Raw genomic sequence first — 25,882 nt, 5'->3', positions numbered from 1 at the left:
AAATGTGTTTGATAACTCCTTAATCTCCATATTGAAATATGACAATCACATTCTAGCTTTGTCATTGAAAATGGTTCCTTTTATAATGTGTATTGATGTAAAGTGATAGGAGAGCTAAGGTTTTTTGTTGCCGTTCTTCACTCTTATAGTCACATCGCAGTCCAGGAGAGACATTCCTTTAGTGACGATTTTTGAGTCACTGCAAGATGATTTTAAACAGCTGTCTTACTGAATGCACAGGAACAAGCCACTCATCTGCAAAAGCTGGTATCATTTCCGCAAACCTGCTCCAAAGGCTGGTTTCTAGAAGTCAAGAGCTAGCTGCGTGTTGATACTCCCACCCTGTGACTTGCTCTTTTATAGACTGAATTTTCAGACTGCATTAGAAACTTAAATTATAAAAAGACAAAAAATGATTAATGCGAGTGCTCATGGTTTCTGACAGTCACCCATGCCTCTCAATTTGAAGAGTTATGCAGTTACTCAGAGCTGTTCATTGGATTCTTACAATGCAGATTAAGAATAGGGAATAGGAAGTAGAAAGATACTCAGGAGAAAATAATTTAAATTAAGCCAAGAGACTGGGCCAATCTACATAATAAAAACTGCTAGAAAGGGTAAGGGAGGGGGGTGAATGGAGAAAGTCTTACTTTTTTTCTCTTTGAAGGTTGGCTATAGACAACATAGCTCAACAACTTGTTTGGTTAAATATTGTCCAAAGGTATTTATCTTCCTATGTGTGGCCCATAGTGATACCATGTTAGTAGTGAATGAATTATTGGAGAGACAATGAAAGGTTAAGAAAAGCTAATAATTATTATAAAAATTATTTTAAAAAACTGCTTTTAAAGGTGACTTTCCTGGTGGTTCAGTGTCTAAGATTCCACTCCGAGTGCAGGGGGCCTGGGTTCCACCCCTGGTCAGGGAACTAGATCTCACATGCTATAACTAGAGTTCTCATGCTGCCACTGAAGAACTTGCATGCCCCAACAAAGATCAAAGATCCCAAGAACTGGAACTAAGACCCAGTGCAGCCAAATAAATAAAAACAAATATTTTTAAAAACCCTATCACTCTAATACATCTAATCTCGTGTTTGTGTATTAGTGAAGCAGTAGTATTTCTAGTAACCATTCATCAACAATTCTATGGCATCTAAACACTAATGCTGCCTTACACCATCAGTAAGGACAGTCAACCTCCACTTTTGACCATTTGGTGCACTCTTTTCTGTACCATTCATTTGATGCTTAATCCCAATTGTCTAACAGCTAAGCAATCTCATGCTATTATTGCAATAATAGGGGGAGAGAAGAACCATTGGATTGTAAATTTGGAAGTAAGAGTTGAAGTGCAGAGTTTGTCACTCACTTGCTGTGTGATCTGGGCAAGAGCATTAAGACCCTGATTCTGGGAAAGACTAAGGGCAGGAGAAGGAGATGACAGAATGAGATGGTTTGATAGCATCATTGAATGATGATGAGTTCTTAAATTCTTGAGCAAACTACAGGAGATAGTGAAGGACAGGAAAGCCTGGTGTGCTGCAGTCCGTGGGGTCACAGAAAATCAGACATGAATTAGCAACTGAAAAACAACAATTTTCCCTAAGACTTAGTTTCTTCAATTATAAAATGAGGTTTCTGAAACTAAAGTTACTAAGGATTCTTCCTGGTCATGGGTTTCTTATATTGTTGCAGGAAGGAGGACCTCTTCCAGGGCCCTAGAGTGGGCTCTTGTCTAATACACGGAAAAGAATTGTCCGAGGAGACACACGTGCTGACAAAGCAGATTTTATTGGAAAGGGCACCCAGGTGGAGAGCAGTAGGGTAAGGGAATCTGGCAGAACTGTTCTGCCACGTAGCTCACAGTCTCGGGTTTTATGGTGATGGAATCAGTTTCTGGGTTGTCTTTGGCCAGTCTCTGAGTCCTTCCTGGTGGCGCACACATTGCTCAGCCAAGATGGATGCCAGTGAGGATTCTGGGAGGTATGATACATGGGATCCCCTTTTGACTTTTCCCGAACTCTTCTGGTTGGTGGTGGCTTATTAGTTCCATGTTCCTTACTAGGACCTCCTGTCATAAAATCACTCATGCAAATGGTTACTATCGTGCCTGGCCAGGGTGGGCAGTTCTTAATAATACTTTGCTTTTTGGTAGCCTCCCTCGCTAAATGCACTTAAACAATAATGCCAGTTAATTATCTCAACAGTTGTGTGAATGACTATCAACACAGATAAGCTCTTTAGTTAAGTGTTCTTGGGCTGTCTGATGGGAGCCCAGTCTTATTAGGTATAGTTTCTGTGGCTCTACAACAAATACTGTGGAGTGGTCTGTGCTATGTAATATTTATCTGTTTACTACTTCGTCTTCTCAACAAAACTGTAAGTTCTCTGAAGGACTTATATAAGTTCCAACACATGAACAGCACCTGTTTGTGTTAGTTGCTCAGTCATGTCCTACTCTTTGTGACCTCGTGGACCGTAGCCTGCCGGGCTCCTCTGTTGATGGACTTCTCCATGCAAGAATACTAGAGTGGGTAGCCATCCCCTCCTCCAAGGGACCTTCCTGACCCAGGGGTCGAACCCATGTCTCCTGCATTGCAGGCAGATTCTTTATTGTCTGAGTCACCAGGGAAGCCCAAACAACACCTAGCGTGGGAATTTAATGAAATGAATGAATGGAGTTCCAGGTCCTGAAAAAAAAAAACACTGGAAATTTTTGCAGTAAAATCACTGGCCTTTGAGAAAGCCAATTGAGAGAGCAAATGTTATAAGTGGATGACCAAGGAATCTGCATTAGTTTTAAATTTTAAAGCAAATGTCTAGAATAAATGTAGACAAGACACATTTTACATAAAATTTTTAACATTTATTTAAGCAAAAAAAAAAAACCAAACAAAACCCCAAACAAAAATCTGTACACACAACATTAATACCTAACGATGTCCTGATTTAAAATCTAGCATGATTCAGGTACAGGACACTCCCATTCATCTGGCCACAGTGAGAACAGTGCCTTCAGTCCAGATAACTGAGAGACTGAAATGTATACGTATTTTCCAATGAATTTTTCATCTCTTCTGAAAACAGTTTAATTCTTCCACCAGAATTCAAGCAAAAGATACCTTTTTCCACACTCACAAGTCAGTGAGAATTTGACAGTGGGAATTCTACAAAAGTCAGGGATTTAAAATTTTATTCTTACAGGTTATCTGAGAGTATAAATCTTGTTATAACATCCTCCCTTGTCAATGTATGGCAAAACCAACCAATATAATATTGTAAAATAATTTGCCTCCAATAAAAAATTAATTAATTAAAAAAAAAATCCTCCCATTATTAAATGCTCTCAAGAATATCCTGCTTTTATGAAGTATGTCACAGCTTCCATTAGCTAAGTAGCTTCTTGCTTCTAAGCTGATTAAAACAAGCTTAAAAGAACCCAATTTGAAAAATTTTCCAAAGTAACCTCAAAAATTAAGCACATATTATTAATGAATTATTATTTCTCATAATTTGATATATTTGGATTTTCTAAATATTCTTAACAGCCATTCTGTCTAGCTATGCAGTTAGGTTGTGCTCTCCAGCAGAGCTTTGCTTCATCCAGAAAATAAGAACTAGCATTGATTTTCCCATAATTTATTAAAAACATTGGGGGAGGGTAAAAACAGGCAGAGAAAGCTCTTTCTTAGGTTAACATTGAATGTCTTCAGTTAAGATTTAGAAACCAAAGTGCATAATTAGGAGTGTACATGTCATGCAAAATCTATGAAATACTAAAAAAGATAAAGCAATTACTCATTTTAAGCACACTCAGCAAAATCTTCTATCATACTGCTATTTTCATCACTGGATGAAGCTTGGATTTGCATTATTACTTAAATAAACAGTTCATGAGTTAACACAAAAAAATGAAACATGTGTCAATACAAAGCAAATGGTAAAGTTTAAATACTCAATATCCAATGCTACAATGGACTTCAGAGGGAAACCTTAAGTTTGCAAACCTCTCTGTAAGTTGTCTCAGAACACCACTTGGAAACCCTAGCCATGTAAGTCCCCAAAAAAGTAACATACAGATAAAACTGCCCACATCAGCTGACAGTATGACACTGCCTTTAACTTACCCCTTCATTTTAACACTGTTTATCTCAAGATAAAAGTTGCACAATAACTAAATAATGTAAACATACTATTAGAAGGCAGGAGAAGGGTAGGTTTCAACATATACAATACAGCAAGTTTATTTTCCTGGCTACTCATGACCTCTTTTTCAACTTTGGGTACTGCTGCACAGTGTCTCATAAGGGGTGGAGAGCAGGGGGAGGGAGAATGTCAGACATTCTAAAGCACTAAGCCAAAACCATGGTTTATTAATTGATTCTACCCTAATTCAGCACACAGTGAAACAAAATATGTTTTCATCAAAATGTGTCCCAAAGATCTAAAAGATGGCCCAATACTATCCTGAGCAATGCATAATTTAAAATACAGCCAAATGACTGACTAAAGGGCCAACTCAAAAGGTCCCACCAGCAAGATCAACTTCCTAGGCTGGATATTCAGGACCAATGTTTTTGTTTTTTTTTATTTATTTATTTATTTTTTTAGGACCAATGTTTTAAAACATGAATCCTTGATTCTTTGGAAGCTTGCAAACCAAAGATATGAAATTAAATTTCCACAATTGCCTTGTGGGATTCATCTCCACCTGGGTCATTCACTTAAATTGACTAGTGCCACTAAATAGCATTTCTGTCCAGGAGTGAGAAGCAGCAACATTTAAGGTCAATTCCTGGGTCTGTGAGTCTGACATGATTTTTAAAATTCTCAACTAAGATCAGTAGCCACTGAGTATTTGGCCAGAGAGTAAAGTAACTTATTACTACTTGATTTATGTTTCTTTTCAACTACAAAAGGACAAAATGATTTTTTTAGAGTATAAAGAGAACAGCAAAACTTACTTGATGGGAAGAATGATATACCTTAAATTTTTTGCTTTAATTTCAGACTGCTCTTGTTTTACTCATTGATAACAACATGCATCATTATAGTCTAAAAAGTCTAATTCCTTTCCTTTAGTAGGTTTAAACCTTGCTGTTTGTGAACTGATGTAGTGGTAAGTTGCAATATCTAAGCGCACCAATGATTTGAGCAATGAGTGGTTAAACCCTAGTCTAAATTGTGCTTGAAGCAGCACCTCTAACCCACTGAAGAGGTAACCCTTGAAGGCACCAAGTTCCATTACATTCTAGTGTACAAATGCAAACGGGAGGCTGAACAGATTCTACCTTAAGAGACAGGCCAGCTATACCTCATAATTTATATATGAATAAGTGAAAGTTGCTCAGTCATGTCCAACTCTTTGCGACTCCATGGACTATAGCCCACCAGGCTGCTCTGTCCGTGGAATTCTTCAGGCAAGAATACAGGAATAGGCTGCCATTTCCTTCTCCAAGGGATCTTCCTGACCCAGGGATCAAACCCAGGTCTCCTGCATTGTAGGCAAATTCTTTACCATCTGAGCCACCAGGAAAGCCCTCAATTTATATATATACACACACACACGCACACACTGAATTGTAGTCAGATTTAAGACCTTATAGACAATTCTGTGCCATAATTAGATACACAATTTTAAGAGTCATCCCAATCACAAAGGCACTAAAATTTTTATCTATCTGGGATGTGCCTAATTATTTTGCTTTTAAGAATCAGAATTATCTGGTCATTACCAGTGCTCAAAGTAGTAAATTTCAATTTAAATATATTTGAGTCTTCATCTATAAACAAGTTATTCTGAATAATGAAGGGGTTAATTGTTTACCATACATTTTTAGCCATATTTGAAAACAATTTATAAAGACAAAAAACCTAGGATTAGCCTACAAGGAGCATGTACTTTTGTTTTGAATAGGATACAATAGAAACTTGAAGCCAAACTTCTCCAATAGGTTTTTCCTTTACAACACTAGTCAGAAGACCTGGAAATGGTCCACACAGCTAGCAACTTCTAAGCTATTGTAGGACATCCTATTTTTGACATTTTGCCTTAGATATTTAAAACCCAGGAAAAGGGGACACTTAAAAAAGAATTTTCCATTTCCTTTGAAATACTTAACCTGTGAAAATTTATCTTACACCTATAAAAATTCCTTGAGTCAGAATTGACCCACAATTTAAAATGGTTTTTAGTGATTCTAAATACCTATTTTCTTTTAGGTTTTATTTCTGTGAAGGAGTACCAAATAATTCAAGTATGGTTATTGTGATAGTGGTATGAAACGTGTATGTCAAAATGTTAACAGCATACTAATAAGCCAGCTCCTTTCTAAATAAAAATGCTTCTGAATGATCACAATGATTTAAATGTACCATTTAAAAACTCTATTGACAACATTTTGGCCATCTTTGAAAAAAATGCAGTTATCTAAGACTGCAGGTTAACCTTATTCACAAACTAAAATTTTAAATGGAAAATAACTCTCTTGGTGACTTGCTGCCTCCCAACTGCCATTATTGATAACTCATTCTTTACTATAACAACTTTCCTAAAGGAAAGAAAAGTGTCTAAAAAATAACCTATCACAAAATATTTCCTTTTCTGCACTGCAACTGGAGTCATTACATTTAACAATCATCTAATTCTTCTTATTTAATTTTGGCAGTGAGATGTGGATATCTTTCCCCAACATGAAAACATTAAGATACATGTATTTTGAAACAAAAGAAAATTAACTTCTTCTGGCAGAATTTACTGTTGGTAATTATTATTTTAAGTGAGCAGGTAACACCATATATGGTCTCTATTCCACCGAACAAAATGACTGAAATAGAAAAGAACGGTCAGTTTTAGCAAGAGACGATTTTTTCACAACAATATGACATAAAGAGATTCAGACAGTTAATTAATCTCTAACACAGAATGCTGTAATATTTTACACCGTGGTAGCTTGGGGAAATATTTCTAGAGAATAACCTGCAGTCTGTATAGGAAGCAGCAGTCCGTGCCTCCAAGAATTAATATGAAGAACAAGCTACTGCTCAATGTCTTAGGAGAGGTGGGTTCCAGAAGATTAGCCAGTCCCAGTTTAAAAATACCTCAAGAGCAGGCCTTTTCCTAGTTCCTAACCTCTATTCTCCCTTCGTAGTTTTTAATGTATTTTCTGCCAGCCATCCTGGCACTAGCCAGTTAGTAGCTTTCACAAGGGGAGGACTCAGATTTCCATTCTTTCACACTAAGAAGGACATCTTATAAAAGATACACACAGAGAATAAAGGCATTTTATACAGAAGCAGTATAAAATTTACAACTGAAGCAGTGCCAGCAATCAAGTTAACAGCTTATCTGAAGCTGCAAATTGATTGGAAGGGACTTTAAAATCAGTAAAGTCTGGCCTAAGGGTTCGTGCAAACTTCATCATAAAACTGTAGAATTTTAAGCACAGGTAAGTTCAAACACTGAAAGATGTGGAAATCTTCCTAAAAGGCAATGATGAAGGAAGAGGCCCTTCTTGCCTAATAAGTTAAAAATCACAAGACAAATCAGAGACTGTTCACATGGGCAGTACTGTACATTGTCAATCCCATACTCATCTTATGACTCTTATCAGAGAAACCCCTAAAACAGCACAGAGGATAAGCTATTCCAAGTGAACTTATCACAAAAAGAATTTCTGTGACTCCATTATCCAATTACCTATGGCTATCAATTTAGTCTGGCCTGGGACTGCTTTTTACAGGGAGGTGGCCTCCCATGCCGTACAATGTGTTTTTCTAAGCTGTCCAGAATGGCCACAGCAATCTGTTGGACATGGGGATCAGTCTGTTCATGTTCTTTGATGTTGTATAAATGCTGCAACCCTCCTTCCTCAATCAGCATGCTGCAGTACCTTGAGGCTGAAAGAAAACAGGAGAAAGAGCTTTCCTTAAAACACTTAACTCCGTTTTTTGTGGAATAATTTTTATTTATTTGCTTTGACTGAAGTGACTTAGCAGCAGCAGCAAGCTGTTTATTACTGCCCATTAACATAAGTTAGAGCTTGAAAATGTCTCTGCGATGATGTTACACTACACTACAGGACTCACATATAGGTCATAGAAAACACTCATAACATTATATATATATTATATAATGTATATATAAATCATAACCATAAGACAGGTAGTCCAGAAAATTTCTTTGACTCCAAAACATGGGTAAGATAGGTACTTTAATTCATTTCCAATGTTTAAAAAAAAAATTTAATGGCAGTCATATTGTATATGCCAATGTTCATTATTTAAAAAAAATTTTTTTTCGACTTCCCTGGTAGTCCAGTGGTTGATAATCTGCCTGCCAATGCAGGGGACACAGGTTCTGATCCTTGGTCTGGGAATATTCCACATGCCCTGAGGCAACTTAGCCCTTGCCCCCTAGAGCCCATGCTCTACAACAATAGAAACCACTGCAGTGGAAAGCCTGCGCACAACAGCTAAAGAGTAGCCCTGCTTGCGTTAACCAGAAAAAGCTGGCGCGTAACAAAAGACCCAAAGCAGCCTAAATAAATAAAACATTTTTAAGACTTAAAAAAATATATATTTTTGCACACATGCTTTTTTTCAGGGGGTGGGGGTAGGGAGAGGGCTGTGCTATTTGGCTTGTGGGATTTTAGTTCCCCGATCAGGGAGTGAAACAGGACCCTTGGTAGTTAAAGTACAGACTCCTAACCACTGGAACACCAGGGAATTTACTGTACATGTGTCTTTTAAATTTTTTTAGTTTTAGTCATATTTATTAAAGTCTAATTTACATGCAATCAGTTCAGTTCAGTTCAGTCGCTCAGTTGTGTCCGACTCTTTGCGACCCCATGAATCACAGCACGCCAGGCCTCCCTGTCCATCACCAAATCCCGGAGTTCACTCAAACTCATGTCCATCACGTCGGTGATGCCATCCAGCCATCTCATTCTCTGTCGTCCCCTTCTCCTCCCGCCCCCAATCCTTCCCAGCATCAGACTCTCTTCCAGTGAGTCAGCTGGAAATACACCCAATTTAATCTATAGTTACATGAGGCAGAGGATGAGATGGTTGGATAATGTCACCGACTCACTGGATGTGAATTTGAGCAAACTCCAGGAGATACTGAACAAGAACAACAGATACACTGGTGTAACCCTAATACAATCAGGATGTAGAATATTTTCAACAACAAGAAAAGCTTCCTTGTGCACCTTTGCAGTCAATCTCCCCTGCACCTCTCATCCCAAGCAACCACTGTTCTAATTTCTGCGATGTAGATTTTTGCCTAGAACTTCATATAAATGGACTCATCCAGTATGTAATCTGATGTTTTTAAGATATATTCAAGTTGTTACCTGTATATAGTAGTTCTTTTGCTTTAAGCTGAGAAATATTCCATTGTATTGAACACGCCACATGTTTTTAATGTTACTATAGTGGACATTTGTTGGGATGTTCTCCCCTGACCCCCAGCATTTAGTTACAATGACTAAAAATGTTATAATCATCCTATTAAGTTTTTTTGTGAACTTTTCATTTCATTCATCTTGAGGAAACACCTAAAATGCTGGGCAAATGCTAAATGTATGTTTAACTTTATAAGAAATCACCAAATTGTTTTCTGAAATGACTGTATAGTTTTTCCATCTCATCATCAATGAATGAGACAGTTATTTCATCAACACATGCCACTGTCCATCTCTTTGATTATAGGCAGCCTTCCTAGCAGGTATAAAGTTGTATCTCATTGTGGTTTTAATTTATATTTTTCTAACGATGTTGAACTGCTTTTAATTTGCTTACTGGCCATTTGTATATATATCTGAAGACATGTCTATTCAGATCTTTTGCCAATTTTTAAACTGGGTCATTTTTATTTTTATTATTGTGTTTATACATTTTGAAAACAAGTCCCTCATTACGTATATAATTTGCAAATATTTTCAACCATTCTGAGTAGTCTTTTCACCTTGCTGATGATGTCCTTTAAAGCACAAACGTGTTAAAAATTTTTATTAAATCCAATTAGACTAGTTTTTCTTTTATCACTTATGCTTTTGGTGTCCTATATGAGAAAACATTGCTTAACCCAGTGTCATAAAGATTTATATCTATTTCTTTTAAAAGTTTTATGTATTTATGCATATGTAAATGCAGTTTTTATACTTGGGCTAATAACCCATTTTTGAGTTAATTTTCGTATATGGCATGAGGTAAGCATGCAAGTTCCTTCTTTAACACATGCCTACTCAGTTTTCTCAGCACCATTGGCTGAAAAACATATTCTTTTCCCACTGAATTGTCTTGGCACCCTTGTCAAGAATCATTTGGCCATAGATGAATGGGTTCAGTTTTGGACTCTATTATAGAGAGTATAGATCTATTGCATTGATCTATACATATATCCTAATGATGTTGAGCATCTTTTCATGTGTGTATATTTGCCATCTGTAAATCTTTTTTTAAAAAAATATTTATTTATTATTTATTAGGCTGTGTCAGCACATGTGATCTTCGTTGTGTCATGCACGATCTTTCGTTGCAATGCATGGATGTCCAGTTGTGCCATGTAGGCTTCAGCAGTTGCGGCACACAGGCTAGTTGCTCTGTGGCATGGAGGCTCTTCCTTTCCCAACCAGGTATTGAACTTGCATCCTCTGCATTGCAAGGCAGATTCTTAACCACAGGACACCAGGGAAGTCCCCCTGTCATCTGTAAATCTTTGGTGAAGAGATTATTCAACTCTTTTGTCCATTCTTTTGTTTTTTTACTCCTTTTGTTTTCTTATCATAAGTTTTCAGAGTACATTATATATTTTGAACACAAGCACTTTATCAGACATATGACTTGAAAACATTTTGACCCAATACAGTGGAGGTGACAAATAAATTCAAGGGATTTCAAGCTAACAGAGTATTGTCATAACATCCTCTTCCAACAACACAAGAGACAATTCTACACATGGACATCATCAGACAGTCAATCCTGAAATCAGGTTTATTATATTTTTTGTAGCTGAAGATGGAGAAGCTCTATGCAGTCAGCAAAAACAAGACCTGGACCTGACCATGGCTCAGATCATCAGATTCTTATTGTAGATTTCAGGCTTAAATTGAAGAAAGTAGGGAAAACTACTAGGCCATTCAGGTATGACCTAAATCAAATACCTTAGGATTATACAGTAGAGGAGAAGAACAGATTCAAGGCATTAGATCTGGTAGACAGAGTGCCCCAAGAACTGTAGATAGAGATTCATAACATTGTACAGGAAGTGGTGACCAAAACCATCCCAAAGAATCAGAAATGCAAGAAGGCAAAGTGGTTGTCTGAGGAAGCTTCACAGATAGCTGAGAAAAGAAAACAAGTAAGAGGTAAAGGAGTAACGGAAAGATAAACCCAACTGAATACAGAGTTCCACAGAACAGTAAGGAGAAATAACAGTCTTCTGTAAATGAATAATGCAAAGAAGTAAGAGGAAAACAACACAACGGGAAAGACTAGAGATCTCTTCAAGAAAATTGGAAATACTAAGGAACATTTCAGGCAAAGATGGGCAAAATAAAGGACAAAAACAGCAAGGACCTAAGAGAAGCACAAGAGATTAAGAAGAAGTGGCAAGAATACAAGAAGAAATATACATAAAAGGTCTTAATGACCTGAATAAACATGATGGTATCATCACTCACCTAGAGCCAGACATCCTGGAATGTGAAGCCTTAGGAAGTATTACTATGAACAAAGCTAGTGGAGGTGATGGAATTCCAGTTGAGCTATTTCAAATCCTAAAAGATGATGCTGTTAAAAGTGCTGCACTCAATACGTCAGCAAATTTGAAAAATTCAGCAGTGGCCATAGGATTGGAAAAGGTCAGTTTTCATTCCAATCCCAAAGAAAGGCAACGCCAAAGAATGTTCAAACTACTGTACAACTGCACTCATTTCACATGATAGCAAGGTAATGCTCAAAATCCTTCAAGCTAGGCTTCATTAGTACATGAATTGAGAACTTTCAGATGTAAAAGCTGAATTTATTTATAAAAGGCTTCTTCTTTAGAAGAACCAGAGATCAAATTGCCAACATCCTTTGAATCACAGAAAAAGCAAGGGACTTTCTGAAAAACATCTACTTCTGCTTCACTGACTATACTAAAGCCAGACTATGTGGATCACAATCAACTTACCTGTGTCCTGAGAAACCTGTATGCTGGTGAATAAGCAACAGTTAGAACTGGACATGGAACAATGGACTGGTTCAAAATGGAGTAAGGAGTACATCAAGGCTGAATATTGTTAACCTTCTATTTAACGTAAATGCAGAGTATATCATGTGAAATGCTGGGCTGGATGAATGACAAGCTAGCATAAAGAATGTCAAGAGAAATATCAACAACTTCAGATATACAGATGATACCACTCAAATGGCAGAAAGCAAAGAGGAACTAAAAAGCCTCTTGATGAAGGTGAAAGAGGACAGTGAAAAAGTTGGCTTAAAACTCAACATTCAAAAAACCAAGATCTTGGCATCTGGTCCTATCACTTCATGGCAAACAGATGGGGAAGAAGTAGAAACTGACAGATTTTCTTTTTGTGGGCTCCAAAATCACTGCAGACCGTGTCTGCAGCCATGAAATTAAAAGACACTTGCTCCTTGTAAGAAAAGCTATGACAAAACTAGACAGCATATTAAAAAGCAGAGATATCACCATGCCGACAAAGGTCTGTATAGTCAGAGCTATGGTTACTAAAGGTTAAAATTACCAATGGCATTTAGAGATGGATCCAAACCTGACCAGCATTTGTTTTATATAATCAAGACAAAGACTGACAAAAAGCCAGGATTCCTTGGCTTGACTCCTTACTGGGACTTAAAGAATTCTGCACAAGAGTAAGCTAGTTAAGAAGTAGAGAAGTTACCAAAACCCACTGGTGAAGCCCTGATGTGGGCTACACTTAGACTGAGAGAAAATAAAAATGTAAGGATTGATAGGATTATGAAAGTTGGAATGTTTAAACAGACTTTCTATAAAGAAGTTGTGCCTCTTCTACCTGCATATTTTATGGAAATGAGGATTATGTCTGGCTGGGGAACACTCTCCTACTCAGTATTGTAAGATTAAAATCTGTGGATGAAGTCCTAATGGAAGCTACAGTTAGGAATACAAGGATTAACGGAATTAAGGTAAAGTTTGTAGGAGAATTGGTATGTGAAGTGGTTACATTTCTTTTATCTGACTATATTATGAGGATGAACATTTTACTGACTGAGGAATGTTCTCCCTACCTAACATCATAAAACAGAAAGCATATAAATCCTTCTTTTAAGCAATGTTAATTAGATACGCTAAATGGGGAGTAAGACTGCCCTAGCCAAGGCAGTGTGGAACAGACGCTGGAGTGCTAGTAGGGACAAATTCTCTGTGTGAAGTCCTATGTGAAGGACAGACTGGGGGTTATGGCAAAAGCCTGTGAGCCTACCAGAGATGACTACTGGGACTCTGGACTAAGAATTTCCATTTAAGGGCATTTTCTACCTTGCTATTTGACATTAATTGAAGCTACCCTTATGACTGAAGGACAAACAATGATCTTCAAACCTGAAAGAGCCACAGTGTTTTTGAGTGACGTCAGAGAAACACTCTAATGGGAATGACAATGCCCAGAAATGTTAAATAATACAATGGAATCGCTTACATAGAGTCATGCTACCTGGAGAATGTAAGGAGGGGATACTCATGAGAAGGGAGCATCTTTCTCACTAGTACTGACTTTGGAACTGCACAAGGAGCTGCCAGATTCTATTGTCACTTGGACAGTGGCACATAAACAGCTCTCCACTAACCAACAAAGAGCTGCCCGGTTTGTGGACAGCAATTCCAAGGTAAATAGACAACATTCTGTTTGGAAGGTCATCCCTCTGACTGAAAAAGGTAAAATCCAAAACACCTCTGTAGAAGGAACTGCAAACTGTTTTCCCAGCAAGGACAGAAAAACTGAATAGTAGTAAAAATCCCTGCTTTCACAGGCAGTGGCCAATGGTCTGCCTTTCTGCATCTATAGAGATGTTTAGATTGCTTTTCTTTCCTGGTCTGGTAATAGGAAGAAACATACTGATTTTCAAATCTTAAACCAATTTTGCATTCTTTTATACACTGTTAGAAGTTCTGTTTGTTAACATTTTTTTCAAAGAATATCCTCATCTATGCTCATGAGATATATACTGTTCAATAATTTTCTTATGTCTTTGCCTGGTGTTCATATCAGGATACTTCTGGTGTTCCATTTTTTTTTTGTAAACTAGCTTTCTTTGAGTTTGGATATTCTCTATTGCTTTGTGTTCAATTTCAAGGAACTTTTTTCTTCTGTGTATCTACTCTTAAGCTCACTCAGATATTTTTCATGTTAAATTTTTATTTTTTATACTTCACTTTTCCTCCTTTTGGTATTCATATTTTCTTTAAAATCTTGAATTATATCTATAAAAAATGTTTTTAATTTTCCCCTGCTAATTCCATCATCACTATCATTTCTGGGTTTGTTTCAACTGTCTGATTTTTCTCTTGGTTCTAGATCATATTTTTCTGCTTCTTCTCTCATCTAGCAACCTATCATATAACTAAACATATTGTTGAGTGTAGACTTTGTTGTCTTTTTTACAAGAGTGCTTAGTTTTTCTCTGGCCGACAGTTTTTACAGAGCAGCTTGATCATTTCAAGACTTGTTTTCTAAGCTTTGTAGGGTTGCCTTAGAGAAGCCTTTAATTTAGGGCTAATCTCTTCTGGCTCTTCTGGCATCTGCAGTGAAAGCCCTAGGTATTACGTTCTTTCCACTGTTTGGAATTTAAATATTTTCCAACCCCGTGTAAGCTCATGTTGTTCAGTTAGCAGCCCTTTGGTATTTGGCCTTGAGGAGTCTCATCCTAGGCATGCACAGCTTAGTATTCAGCCTAAGACTCAAGAAACTCCTATGAAGATTTCTGGAGCTCTTTCTAGATGTAACTGCATTATTCTGCCCCCAAATTCCAGGCATCTCAGTCTTGCTACACTCTGATTTTTGTCTCCTCCATCCAATGAAATTGCTGAGCTGTACTTGATTCCCCTATGCTACTCCAGTAAATGCCTCCAGGAAGAAAGGCAGGGAGTCTGCAAAGCTTGTTCTATGCCTGACTCTCAGCACACAGTGTGATCTGATGGCAAACAGCAGGGCTGCTGGAACTGCAGCAGGGCCTGCCTCCCCACCCACCTCCCCAAGCCTCCCCACCCCCTTCCACCCACCAAGGGCCCAAAGCAGTCCAGTCACCCTGCCTGTGCCCTGCTGGGGAGACCCTCAGATGTAGGCACACTGGAGGCAGGTCTCTAGGAGGGGAACTCCAGAGTCTGAGGGTGGTGCTACATGTGAGCTGGGGCAGGCCACATCAGTGTGTGGTTATCTACTTGAGCACACCATTCACATGTATATGAGGGGTAAGCTGCCCACCAAGGGTGGACTCAGGGTTGCCAAAACAGAGGCCTCTCCTAGTTTGGGATGGTCCCCAGGTCTCATCTTGGGCACCCTGATTACAATCTTGAGAGTTCTCTGTCACCACCCCCTCAGGCTGCCCTCTCCTAATCGATGTACCAACCCTCATCCCTGGACCCACTGAAATCTTCCCTAAGGGTATCTGTGCCTGGCGTGACATTTAGGGCAGCCCTGCCCATGCCAACAGGGCCAAGTGGAGACTGGTAATGAGGGGCCCTGGCTTCCCAGACTCCTCATACTGGCCACTGTGGCCATCTTCAACACCACCTCCCTGGACACACTCTTATTCATTCAAGAAACAACTACTTTCGTCCTCCCCTGCAACAGCCCTCCCTGCCTGCCCTGTCTTCATCTCTTCCAGGAGGCAAAGGCTGTCTGCTCTGCTCTGTAGCCAGGGGAGACGTTTCTTTGGGCAAAGAAACGGGCTTTCTTTGGGTTTTGGGCAAAGCTGTGTTGACTAGAAAAGGCTGGCTTCCTCGAATGGATCTGTGATTCTTACAGCAAGCCAGCTTCCTTCTTTCCCTAAGCCACTAGGAATGTCCCCCCGCCCCCACTAGGCTGTGGCTGTTCTCCATCCCTTTGTTCCAGTCTCCACCCTGTTCCTCAAGCCCCTGGAGGAGGCAGGGCCAGAAGAACAGGTGACAAAGCCCTCTCATTTGTTCCCTCCTTTCAAGGATCAGAATCCTTGCAATCTCTTGTCTAAAGTCTAGAACACTGTTTCAAATTTTCCCCACATTTTTCTATTGTTTATGGCTGGTGAGCTACTCTGGTACCAGTTACTCTGTCCTGACCCAGAATATAAGTTTCTGCTCATATACTTTTCTATCATGTCTTCACTTATAATTCCACTGTCTGGATGTTTCAACATTATTTTACATTCCCCTATTGCTGGACCTCTAGGCTACTTAGAGTTACTTCCTACTATAAATAATAATGCAATGAATATCTCTGTAAAAACAAGCATTTGAGTGTAATTTTTAAATTAAAAGGTAGACTACCTAAATGTTCACCAATACGGATGTAGCTAGGTAAGTTTAATAAATTTATAGCCATATGTTATGAGTTAAATTGTATCTCCCTCAAAAGACAGGTTAAAGTCCTAACACCCCCTAAGGCCCCATACTTCAGAATGAAACCTTATGTGGAAACAGGGGTGTGGCTGATGTAATTAGTGAAGTTATGTGATACCATTGGGGTGGGCCCTAATCCACTATGACTGATGTTCTTATGAAAAAGGGAGATCTGGACACAGAAACAGACACTCACACACAGAAGACGATGATATGAAGACGCAAAGAGCAGCAAACACCGGAAGCTGGAAGAGGCAAGGAAGGGTTCTCCCCTGGAGCTGTCAGAGAAAGCATGGCCCTACTCACACCTTAGACTTCTAAGCCTCCAGAACGGAGTGATAAAATGTTCCTATTATTTTAAGCCACCCATTTTTGGTACTTAGTTACACCTGCCTTAGGAATCTAATACACCACAAAATAAAGATTAAGTGATTATTGTAAATTATATTGCCAAAAATTTTCCAAAATATGGGAACATGCTCATTATAATGTGTGAAACAGATACTATTATTATTTCCATTTAACAAATGTGAAAACTGAAGTCCTAGATTTAATAATTTGCTCAAGATGGCATATATGGTAAGTGGTGGAACATGATTTGAATCCAGGTATCAATCGTCTTGTGTGCTGTTAATCACTATGCTACACTAACTCTTTAATTTTTAAAAGCTATATGCTTTTTAGTGCATTAAAACTTTTTAGTGAAAACTGAGAAGTAAATTCCATTTAAATATAAACAGGGAAGCAAGAAAGTAGGAACCTGAACTACCTGAGTTGGAGATAAAATAATCTAACCATCTCCAAATAACAGTGCATTATAGAATAAATTCTTCAGAATTTATTTACTCATTTCAGGGTGACCCTGAAAAAACACCAACACCTAAGAGTAGTCACAAAAATAGTACCAATTAAATGAAAATGCACTATTATTTATTTATTATGTTTTATTTTCTCCTATGAGTCTGTGAAAAGCAATGAGGAAAGAAGTCTGGAGATTAGAGGCTGGGTATAAAATCAGATACACTGTTAAAAAAAAAAAAGTACTGAGCGTTCTCAGAACCTAAAGGTACAGAGAAAGGAAAAAAAAATTTATAGCAGAGGCAGTTTAGAGTAGCTAATGAGGCAGTCTTATGTTTATGAATGAACAACTCTGCTCCAGGAATTTAGTAGGAGGAGGCAGAAAAGCTTCCAGGTGGAGGTTTAAGTGGGTACAGGGTGGTTTTCTTTGTCGCTTCCCATTCCCTAAACCATCTTCCTCTATCCACCTGACAAAGAAGAACTTTTATTGAGTTCTCTTTCTGTGGTATGTGTTCATCAAAGAATGCAACAAGAAAGAATATAACAAAACAGTACTGCTACTTGCTAAAAAACTACTGTTAAAAAAACGACTCTCACATTCTTATATAAGGCCATTTATAACACAGCCCCTATTAAGGCTCTATAAAAGAAATTTAACTTGTAGTTAATTGTGCAAAAAAGCTTTATACCCCTTTGAGGATATATAATGTTCTTCCCTCTTATATATAGAAAGAGAACCATGTAGCTGATTATTTGCAGCCCAGTCACAGAGAGTATATCAATTACTATGAATGGCCTACATATCTAAATTCTACTATCTTCCCTCTATCTTTTAATTTTTTACAAATTATTTTTCCTTGGTTCTGATTTTTAAGAAAATTTAATTTATACTTTACTATTAAGGTATATTTATGTGCTTCTTTTTAATATTTCAAATCACCTATGGAATGAGTTTATATTAATAAATACTGACAAAGAGTTACCTCACACCACACCCTTCAAAAAAGAATCATATGGAAAAAAAAAAAGATATGAAACCTGATTTAAATCTGTACTTCTACACACAATATGGGTGCTGGCAGCAATGTCCTAAACACTGAATATACATATCATTTTAATTTTATAGCTTCTTTTTTTTCCAGAACAATATAGCTGAAGGACAAGAATTACATTCAAACACAGTTCTCTTTTGATACATACGATTCTTGCTGCAGACATGTTGCATGGCCCAAACTGCCCATAGCTGGACTCCAGGTGTTGTGAAACAGCCAAGTAATGGGAAAAATGGATTAAAAGATCTAAAAGTTCAAAAGAAAAGAATAAAAGTTACATCCTATACTTTGTGTCATTTTCTAAAGCAATGGTTCCTGAGCTTTTCACTCCAGAAATTTCATCCTTCTATTTTTAAACTAATATAAATGACCCTCTGTAGAACATCATTCCTTTGTCTTAGCCATCTGATAAAGGATTGTATTCAAACAAAAGTCTTGGTGCAGAAAGATAGAAGGTGACCAGAACAATGTACTTTTTCTCAAAAGCACCTTTTAGTCTCGAAGATACACATTCTGAAGAACCGTAGACCTTGGTTTGGAAATCTAGATAAGAAGTTAGTTGATAACTAACCAATAGCACATCATGAAGGAGGTCCAGAATTTAGCCTATTTCTACTAGTCTTCTGCCCAAAAATGTGTAAAACATATTGGAATAAAAAGTACTGGCAACATCAGCATTTATAAAGTAGACAACAAAATAAACCGTAACAATAATATTTATGCAGCAATCTGGAATATTTCAGGTATATTAGTAACTTATCTACCAAATCACTTGTCATAAATAAAGTTAGAATCCAGCATGCAATTTAATAATTACAAACTGCTTCCCTAAACAAATCAGGTGCTGCTTCTAGTTCTTTAAACGTGTTTTCTTGTTCTACACCTGCTTGCATTAATACTCTTCCTAAAATCTTCTGTCCCTACCTAAAACTCAGTTCACAATCTACTTCCTCTGGAAATTTTTCATTATTTTCCAGTGCAGATTTAAGTACTTTCATCTTTTTTAAAAAAGTATTTTCATCTTTGATTTTAGAGCATTCTATGAATGACTCTTGAGAGTCCCTTGGACTGCAAGCAGATCCAACCAGTCCATTCTAAAGGAGATCAATCCTGGGTGTTCATTGGAAGGACTGATGCTAAAGCTGAAACTCCAATACTTCGGCCACCTCATGCGACGAGTTGACTCACTGGAAAAGATTCTGATGCTGGGAAAGGTTGGGGGTGGGAGGAGAAGGGGACGACAGAGAATGAGATGGCTGGATGGCATCACCGACTCTGTGGACATGAGTTTGAGTGAACTCCGGGAGTTGGTGATGGACAGGGAGGCCTGGCGTGCTGTGATTCATGGGGTCGCAGAGAGTCGGACATGACTGAGTGACTGAACTGATGAAATTAGCATAAGAGTGAATTATATCTGATTTACATTTGGTTTCCCTCACTAGGCTGTAAAGTTCTTGTTTGGACGCATCATATCTTATTCATTTTTGAATTTCAAGAGGATAGAACTTTGGCACCTGTCTTCAATGAATATGAAAGAAGGACTGATGAATGATAGGTAGCAAAATAAAGTAAAAACATAGGTGCCTAAGGGAAAACAATCATACATCTAATAGGAATGACCTCTAGCAAGCAACATGACTAGGTTACTGGTTTAATATTAATTATCTTGCTAATTACCTGTATGCTACCATCTCACACTCTGGAGTTGGCCATTTCAAAATAGCTGAATGCTGAAAGACACAAGACACACAAGAAAGGATTATAGTATTTATTTAGTATTGCATGATGAGGTTTGATAATTTAATCATTATGAATGTTGTTTGTATTCTTCCAGAAAACAGCAAGTTACCCTACCAGATCATCCAGAAGAGAATTCCTCTGGCTGCGACTCAATGTCCAAGCTTGTTCACCTCTAGATATTAAGTGGGCAATAATTCCAGCTGCAAAGTAACTGACTTCCACTTCAACACTATGTAGAAGACTACTGATGTGGTCTATAAAATCCTTCCACATTAATTCAGAATGCAATTCTTGTACTTCAGCTATATTGTTCTGGGGAAAAAAGTAGAAAAATTAAAGTAATATGTATAGTAAATGGCTAAATGACACTGCAATGATTTAAACGTGTATGGACAAAAGGTGAAGACTGTTGATATGTTAACACTGTGGGATTACAGGTGATTTTATTCCTCTCCACCCCAAACAATAAAATAAAGAAATAGTAGTTTCTTTTCAAGTGAATTAGTGAACTAGATAACCTAAAAATTTCCTGCTGTATAATATCTAGTTGTCCTGGGTGAAAAACAGCAAACAAACTTTAAATATGTAACTTTTTTGTCTAGGATAAAATGTAAACAGGAAATCAAACTAAAGCCTAACAGACTATCTCTGGCTAGCAGCAGCAGGGGCGGGCAGGGTGCAAGAGAATTGAGTTTAACAGCCATGCTGGGTCAGAAGGACCAGAGATACTAAGGCTTTGCACACAATGCAAGAATTTTCAAAGCATTACACCTCAATAAAAGGGTGGCCTGACATAGAGACCAAAGAAAGAAGCCTATAATGATCTGGGATCTGGCCTAAAAGGAAAAGTCTTCTCTTGTAATTTATAAACAGGGGCCTGCCCTCAAGCAAGACTGTAGTTCAAATTTACACCATCTGTGTGGTCTGGAGAAACTCCAACCTAAGAGCAACCATAAGAGAGGTAGGAGGAACACAGTAGGAGAGGTAAGGGGAAAGTTTGGTATCTAGAAAGCAGAGATAGGTGAATACATCCAAAGGATGAAAGGAGTACTTCCCTGGCGGCCCAGGGGTTAAGAATCCTCCTGCCAATGCTGGCAACATGGCTTCAATCCCTGGTCCAGGAAGATTCCACGTGCCATGGGGCAACTAAGCCCCTGCACAACTACTGAGCCCTGCACTCTAGAGCCCATGAGCCACAATTAGTGAGCCTGCGTGCTGCAACTCTGAAGCCCACACTCTCTAGAGCACCTGCTCTGCAACAAGAGAAGCCATTGCAATGAGAAGCCAGTGCATGGCAACTAGAGAGTAGCCCCTGCTTACCACAACTAGAGAAAAGCCCACGCAACAGTGAAGACCCAGTACAGCCAAAAATAAGTAAATTTTTTTTTAAAGGGTGAAAGGATTAGTAGTTCTAAGTAATGTGGAGAGCCTAAGTAAGATGAAGACAGGAAAGCATTCATTTACGTGAGCAATATAGTGATCCTCTGTCTTAAAAACTTCATAGCCTAGGACCTCCACTGAATGTCAAAATTTGCCTGCTGGCCTGTGGAAGGTAGGTGTTTTATCTGGAGTTGGGATATGATGGCTTGCCTAGGCAGTACATAAGGAAGACCTCTATTCACATGGGAAACAATTGAGGGGTTTACAATTCAGGCTGTGCTTGATTTCTCCAAAACAATATAAGACCCAACTTACCTCACTATTCTGAAGATTAATCCTCTTTCTCAAAACTTCATCTGATCTACTATGAAATCATAATTCTTTTCCTAACACACTGATTCCAATTCTGAGGAACCAAAACCCCTGGCCTCTTCATTGTTAAGAAACTATTCACTCCCTAGCTTAAGTCATTCTATGACAAGTGAAAATGAAAGACATCACGTCCAAATGCATCCTCTGTAAAGACTAAGTTCTCTTTTCCAACCGCCAAAAAGAAGGAAGACAGAAGAGACAGGTTTAACTTTACCTGCTACATGAATGTATATAATCCTGTATTTTTCCATCACCATAAATGATTAATCAAAGTCTCCTATGCCCCTCTCTAATCTCACATATTCAAATTAGAAAAGGCATCTCACACTTATTTTTTATATTCTTCCATATTCATATTTTTTACACAGCATGTATCATTTTACAGAGACAAAAAAAGGAAACAAATATATACCTTTTAAAATAAACAAATAAGGGAATTCCCTGGCAGTCCAGTGGTTAGGACTCTGTGCTTTCACTCCAAAGGGCCTGGGTTTAATCCTTGGCTGGGGAACTAAAATCCCACAAGCTGTATGGTGTGGTCAAAATAAATAAATTAAATTAAACAAACAAACAAAGGTAGTCCTCCATCTCCTCCAAGTTTGGTAGAAAGAAATAAAAAGACCCTCTGAGAAAGACACATCTTGAACTCTAAGCCTCACAGAAAATGCTAGATTACAATTCACAATGAAAACAATCCATAATGAGTGAGAATCATCAAATATACAGTAGTGATTTAGACTCCCCCAAGAATCTCATGCAATATAACTACAAGATAGTAACTGATTTAAGAAGTTTAAAACATACATACACACGAAAATGCAAAGACAGCATCATTAAAACAAAAAAGAAGAAGAAAGATCTGGAACAAAGCATCAAAAGAATCATGGGCCATTCTTTGTTGCAATAAACAAGTTACTGGGAAACCAGCCAAAATACATGAGAGAATGGACAACTAGCTATACAGGGAACCTGCATAGACACAAGAGAAAATATTAAAATAGGGCCGTTTCTAGATTGCTGTGCATGTAAGAGGAATCTAAAGAGAATCTGACAGTTTTGCTGAGTTGAAGAGATAAGGATCGGTGTGTAGGGTGGCTAAGGCAGCCAAAATCTATAGAACAGAGTAATGAAAAGGAAAATTTTCCAAAGAAAAAGGCATCTGCAGAGGGATCCCCTAAAATCTTTGGCTGACTACTGATATGAAATGAAACCCCATGAAGCTAGGGAAAGAATCACCAGAAAGCAATACATGAAAAAATCCCAAAGTCACACAGGTTTAGGAATAGTTTACATTTTTACCAGCCAGAGTGAAGGGATCTCATCTAAACAAAGCATTTGAATATAGTGGGGTAACTAGGGTTAAGCAGTAGGGGAAAGGATAATCTGAAGCTACTCTAAAAAAGCAAATATAGGCATACCTTGGAGATTGTGGGTTTGGTTTCTGACAATCACAAAAAAATGAATACTGCAATCAAGGGAGCCACACAAAACATCATAGTTTCCAGTACACACACAAGTTATGTTTATACTATATATATTGTAGTCTAATAAGTATGCAAACACTCTACATACCTTGATTATTAAATACTTTATTGCTAAAAGACTCTAACCATCATTTGAGCCCTTGAAATAGTTACAGTAGTAACATCAAACATCACTGATCAGAGATCACCATATCAAATATAACAATGAAAAAGTTTGAACTGTTACAAGAATAATAAAAATGTGACACAGAAACACAAAGTGAGCTAATAATGTTAGAAAAATGGTGCCAACAGACTTGTTACAAATCTTCAATTTGGAAAATAACACAGTATTTGAGAAGTGAATAAAATGATGTATAACTATAAAATAAATAAGCTTTGAATGGAACAACCTCATCTGTGAGTAGCTTAACTGAATACCAGGACAAAGTCCAAGACTCTCTAAATGAAAACAGTAAAATCTAGTAATCAACAAAGTGAATAAAATTTCACAATGGCTACAACCAGTGAAAAATTACCAGACATATAGAGAGTCAGGAAAATACAATCCTTAACCAGAAGAAAAGTCAATCAATAAAAATAGATCCAGAAATGACAAGGATAATAGAACCAATAGATAAGGATTTAAAACAGTTATTATAAATGTTATAAATATATTACAGAATGAAAGAAAAATATAAGCCTGAGGAGAAAAAAAAAAATGCCGATATAAAAACGATCCAAATGTAACTTCCAGAAAGAATATATATATATTATTATACTATACGTATATAATTATAATATATATATATATATCTATATATAAAATGAAAAATGAAAAAACAGTAGTAGAAAACATTCAAGCCAAAACATGGAAAGAAAGAAAAAAAAACTGCCAAAAAAGCCAGTAGAGTACTTCTGTCACGTGACCTGTGTGATAATTTCAAGCAATCTAACATACTTGTAATAGGGGTCTCAAAAAAAAAGGATATAAGAAAGGGTACAGAAAAACATATTTGAAGAAATAATGGCAAAAATTATTCCAATTTATGAAAATTATAACCAAAAAAACCCAACAGAAAAAATGTCCACTTGGACTTTAATAGTAACAAAAAAATTTATCTTCTGAAAATGAAATAAAGACATTTTCACACAGACAAAACCTAAATGAAAATTCATTGCCAACATACCTACACTAAGAGAAAGTTTCTTAAAAAGTAGTGAGAAATACATTGTTGTTGTTCAGCTGCTAAGTCATGTCCAAATCTTTGCAATTCCACGGACTATAGCACACCAGGCTTTTCTGTCCTCCACTGTCTCCCAGAATTTGCTCAAACTCATGTCCGTTGAGTTGATGATACTATCTATCTGATTCTCTGCCACCCTCTTTTCCTTTTGTCTTCAACCTTTCCTAGTGTCAGGATCTTTGACAAGTATAAAAGAGAAATTTCTCATTCTTAAATCTGTACAAGGAAAAACTGATGAGGACTCCTACTTCTGACCAAGATGAAATAAAAGGGGCCAGACTTACTTTCCATCCTAAAACAACTGAAAAAACACAACATGAAATGATAGTTTTCAAGATACTAGACATTAGGTAATAAAGAACAGTGACCTTTAGAGGTGGATAACAAACAAGATGAGATGCTGCCTTGAGAGTTTCCAGGCTGTGGCACAGTGATATAGAATTGAAGTGGAGCCCAGTGGACTCATGGAGTTGAAGAGATGGGAATTGGGAATCCAGGGAGATCAAGGCAAGTCATAGGACAGAGAACCAGAGAGAAGAGAACTGTACACGAGAGCTGCAGGGCATAGCACCCTATTCAGCAAAGTACTGATCACAGCATGACTGTGAGAAAACTATTTCAAGGTAGAAAATGAGCTATTAAAAAGATTAAAGTTCCTGACACTCACAAAGGGCCAGGAGTAGTGCCTGTTCTCACCATCCAGTCTGAGAAAACTCTTGCACAGGGCATTGAGTACTCAGGAAGGGCTTGTTTCAGTAATACAGAATAATTAGCCCTAGCCTCGGCACGATCTGGATCCTCCTAATACATCACAAAAGCAAGATCAAATAGGATCAGACTGTTTAAAAGTCAGTCAGTTAATCCTGGAACAAAATTCAACAATATGTTATAGGAAAATAGAACTATCCAGCACCCAACAAGGTAAAATTCAAAATGTCTGGCATCCAATCAAAAACTACCAGGCATGCAAAGTGACAGGAAAACAAAACTCAAAATGAGGGGCATAATCAATCATTTGAAATTTACCCAGAACTAATACAGATGTTAAAATTAGCAAAGAAGGACAGTTATTATGAATAAATTTCATATGTTCAAAAAGTTATGTAAAAATATGGAAGATATAAAAAAGACCCAAATTGAAATTTTAGAGAAGAAAATGATGTCTTATGATAAAAACTATATACTAGCTGAGATTAATAGCAGATTAGACATTGATGGTGAATGCAGCCATGAAATTAAAAGA

The 25,882-nt window shown here is 37.5% G+C and overlaps 1 protein-coding gene across 2 annotated transcripts in view; it reads right to left on the bottom strand.

The window, feature by feature from the left end:
• Positions 1-2,846: 2,846 nt before the first annotated feature.
• The window catches only part of ZYG11B (zyg-11 family member B, cell cycle regulator), an 80,836-nt gene continuing 57,800 nt past the window's right edge, over positions 2,847-25,882 (bottom strand). For both annotated transcript variants that reach the window (XM_055401646.2, XM_088835307.1), the window contains 4 exons: positions 20,292-20,489; positions 20,115-20,167; positions 18,586-18,683; positions 2,847-7,901 (listed from right to left, as the gene is read on the bottom strand). In XM_055401646.2, coding sequence (XP_055257621.1) covers positions 7,711-7,901; positions 18,586-18,683; positions 20,115-20,167; positions 20,292-20,489 — 540 coding nt within the window. In that variant the 3' untranslated portion in view covers positions 2,847-7,710. The remainder of the gene's footprint in view (positions 7,902-18,585; positions 18,684-20,114; positions 20,168-20,291; positions 20,490-25,882) is intronic.

Source organism: Moschus berezovskii, chromosome 4, assembly GCF_049115385.1.
Source record: "Moschus berezovskii isolate FMDL1 chromosome 4, NW_MosBer_1.0, whole genome shotgun sequence".
Taxonomy (NCBI): Eukaryota; Metazoa; Chordata; class Mammalia; order Artiodactyla; family Moschidae; genus Moschus; species Moschus berezovskii.
This window is presented reverse-complemented; position numbering and strand designations above follow the sequence as displayed.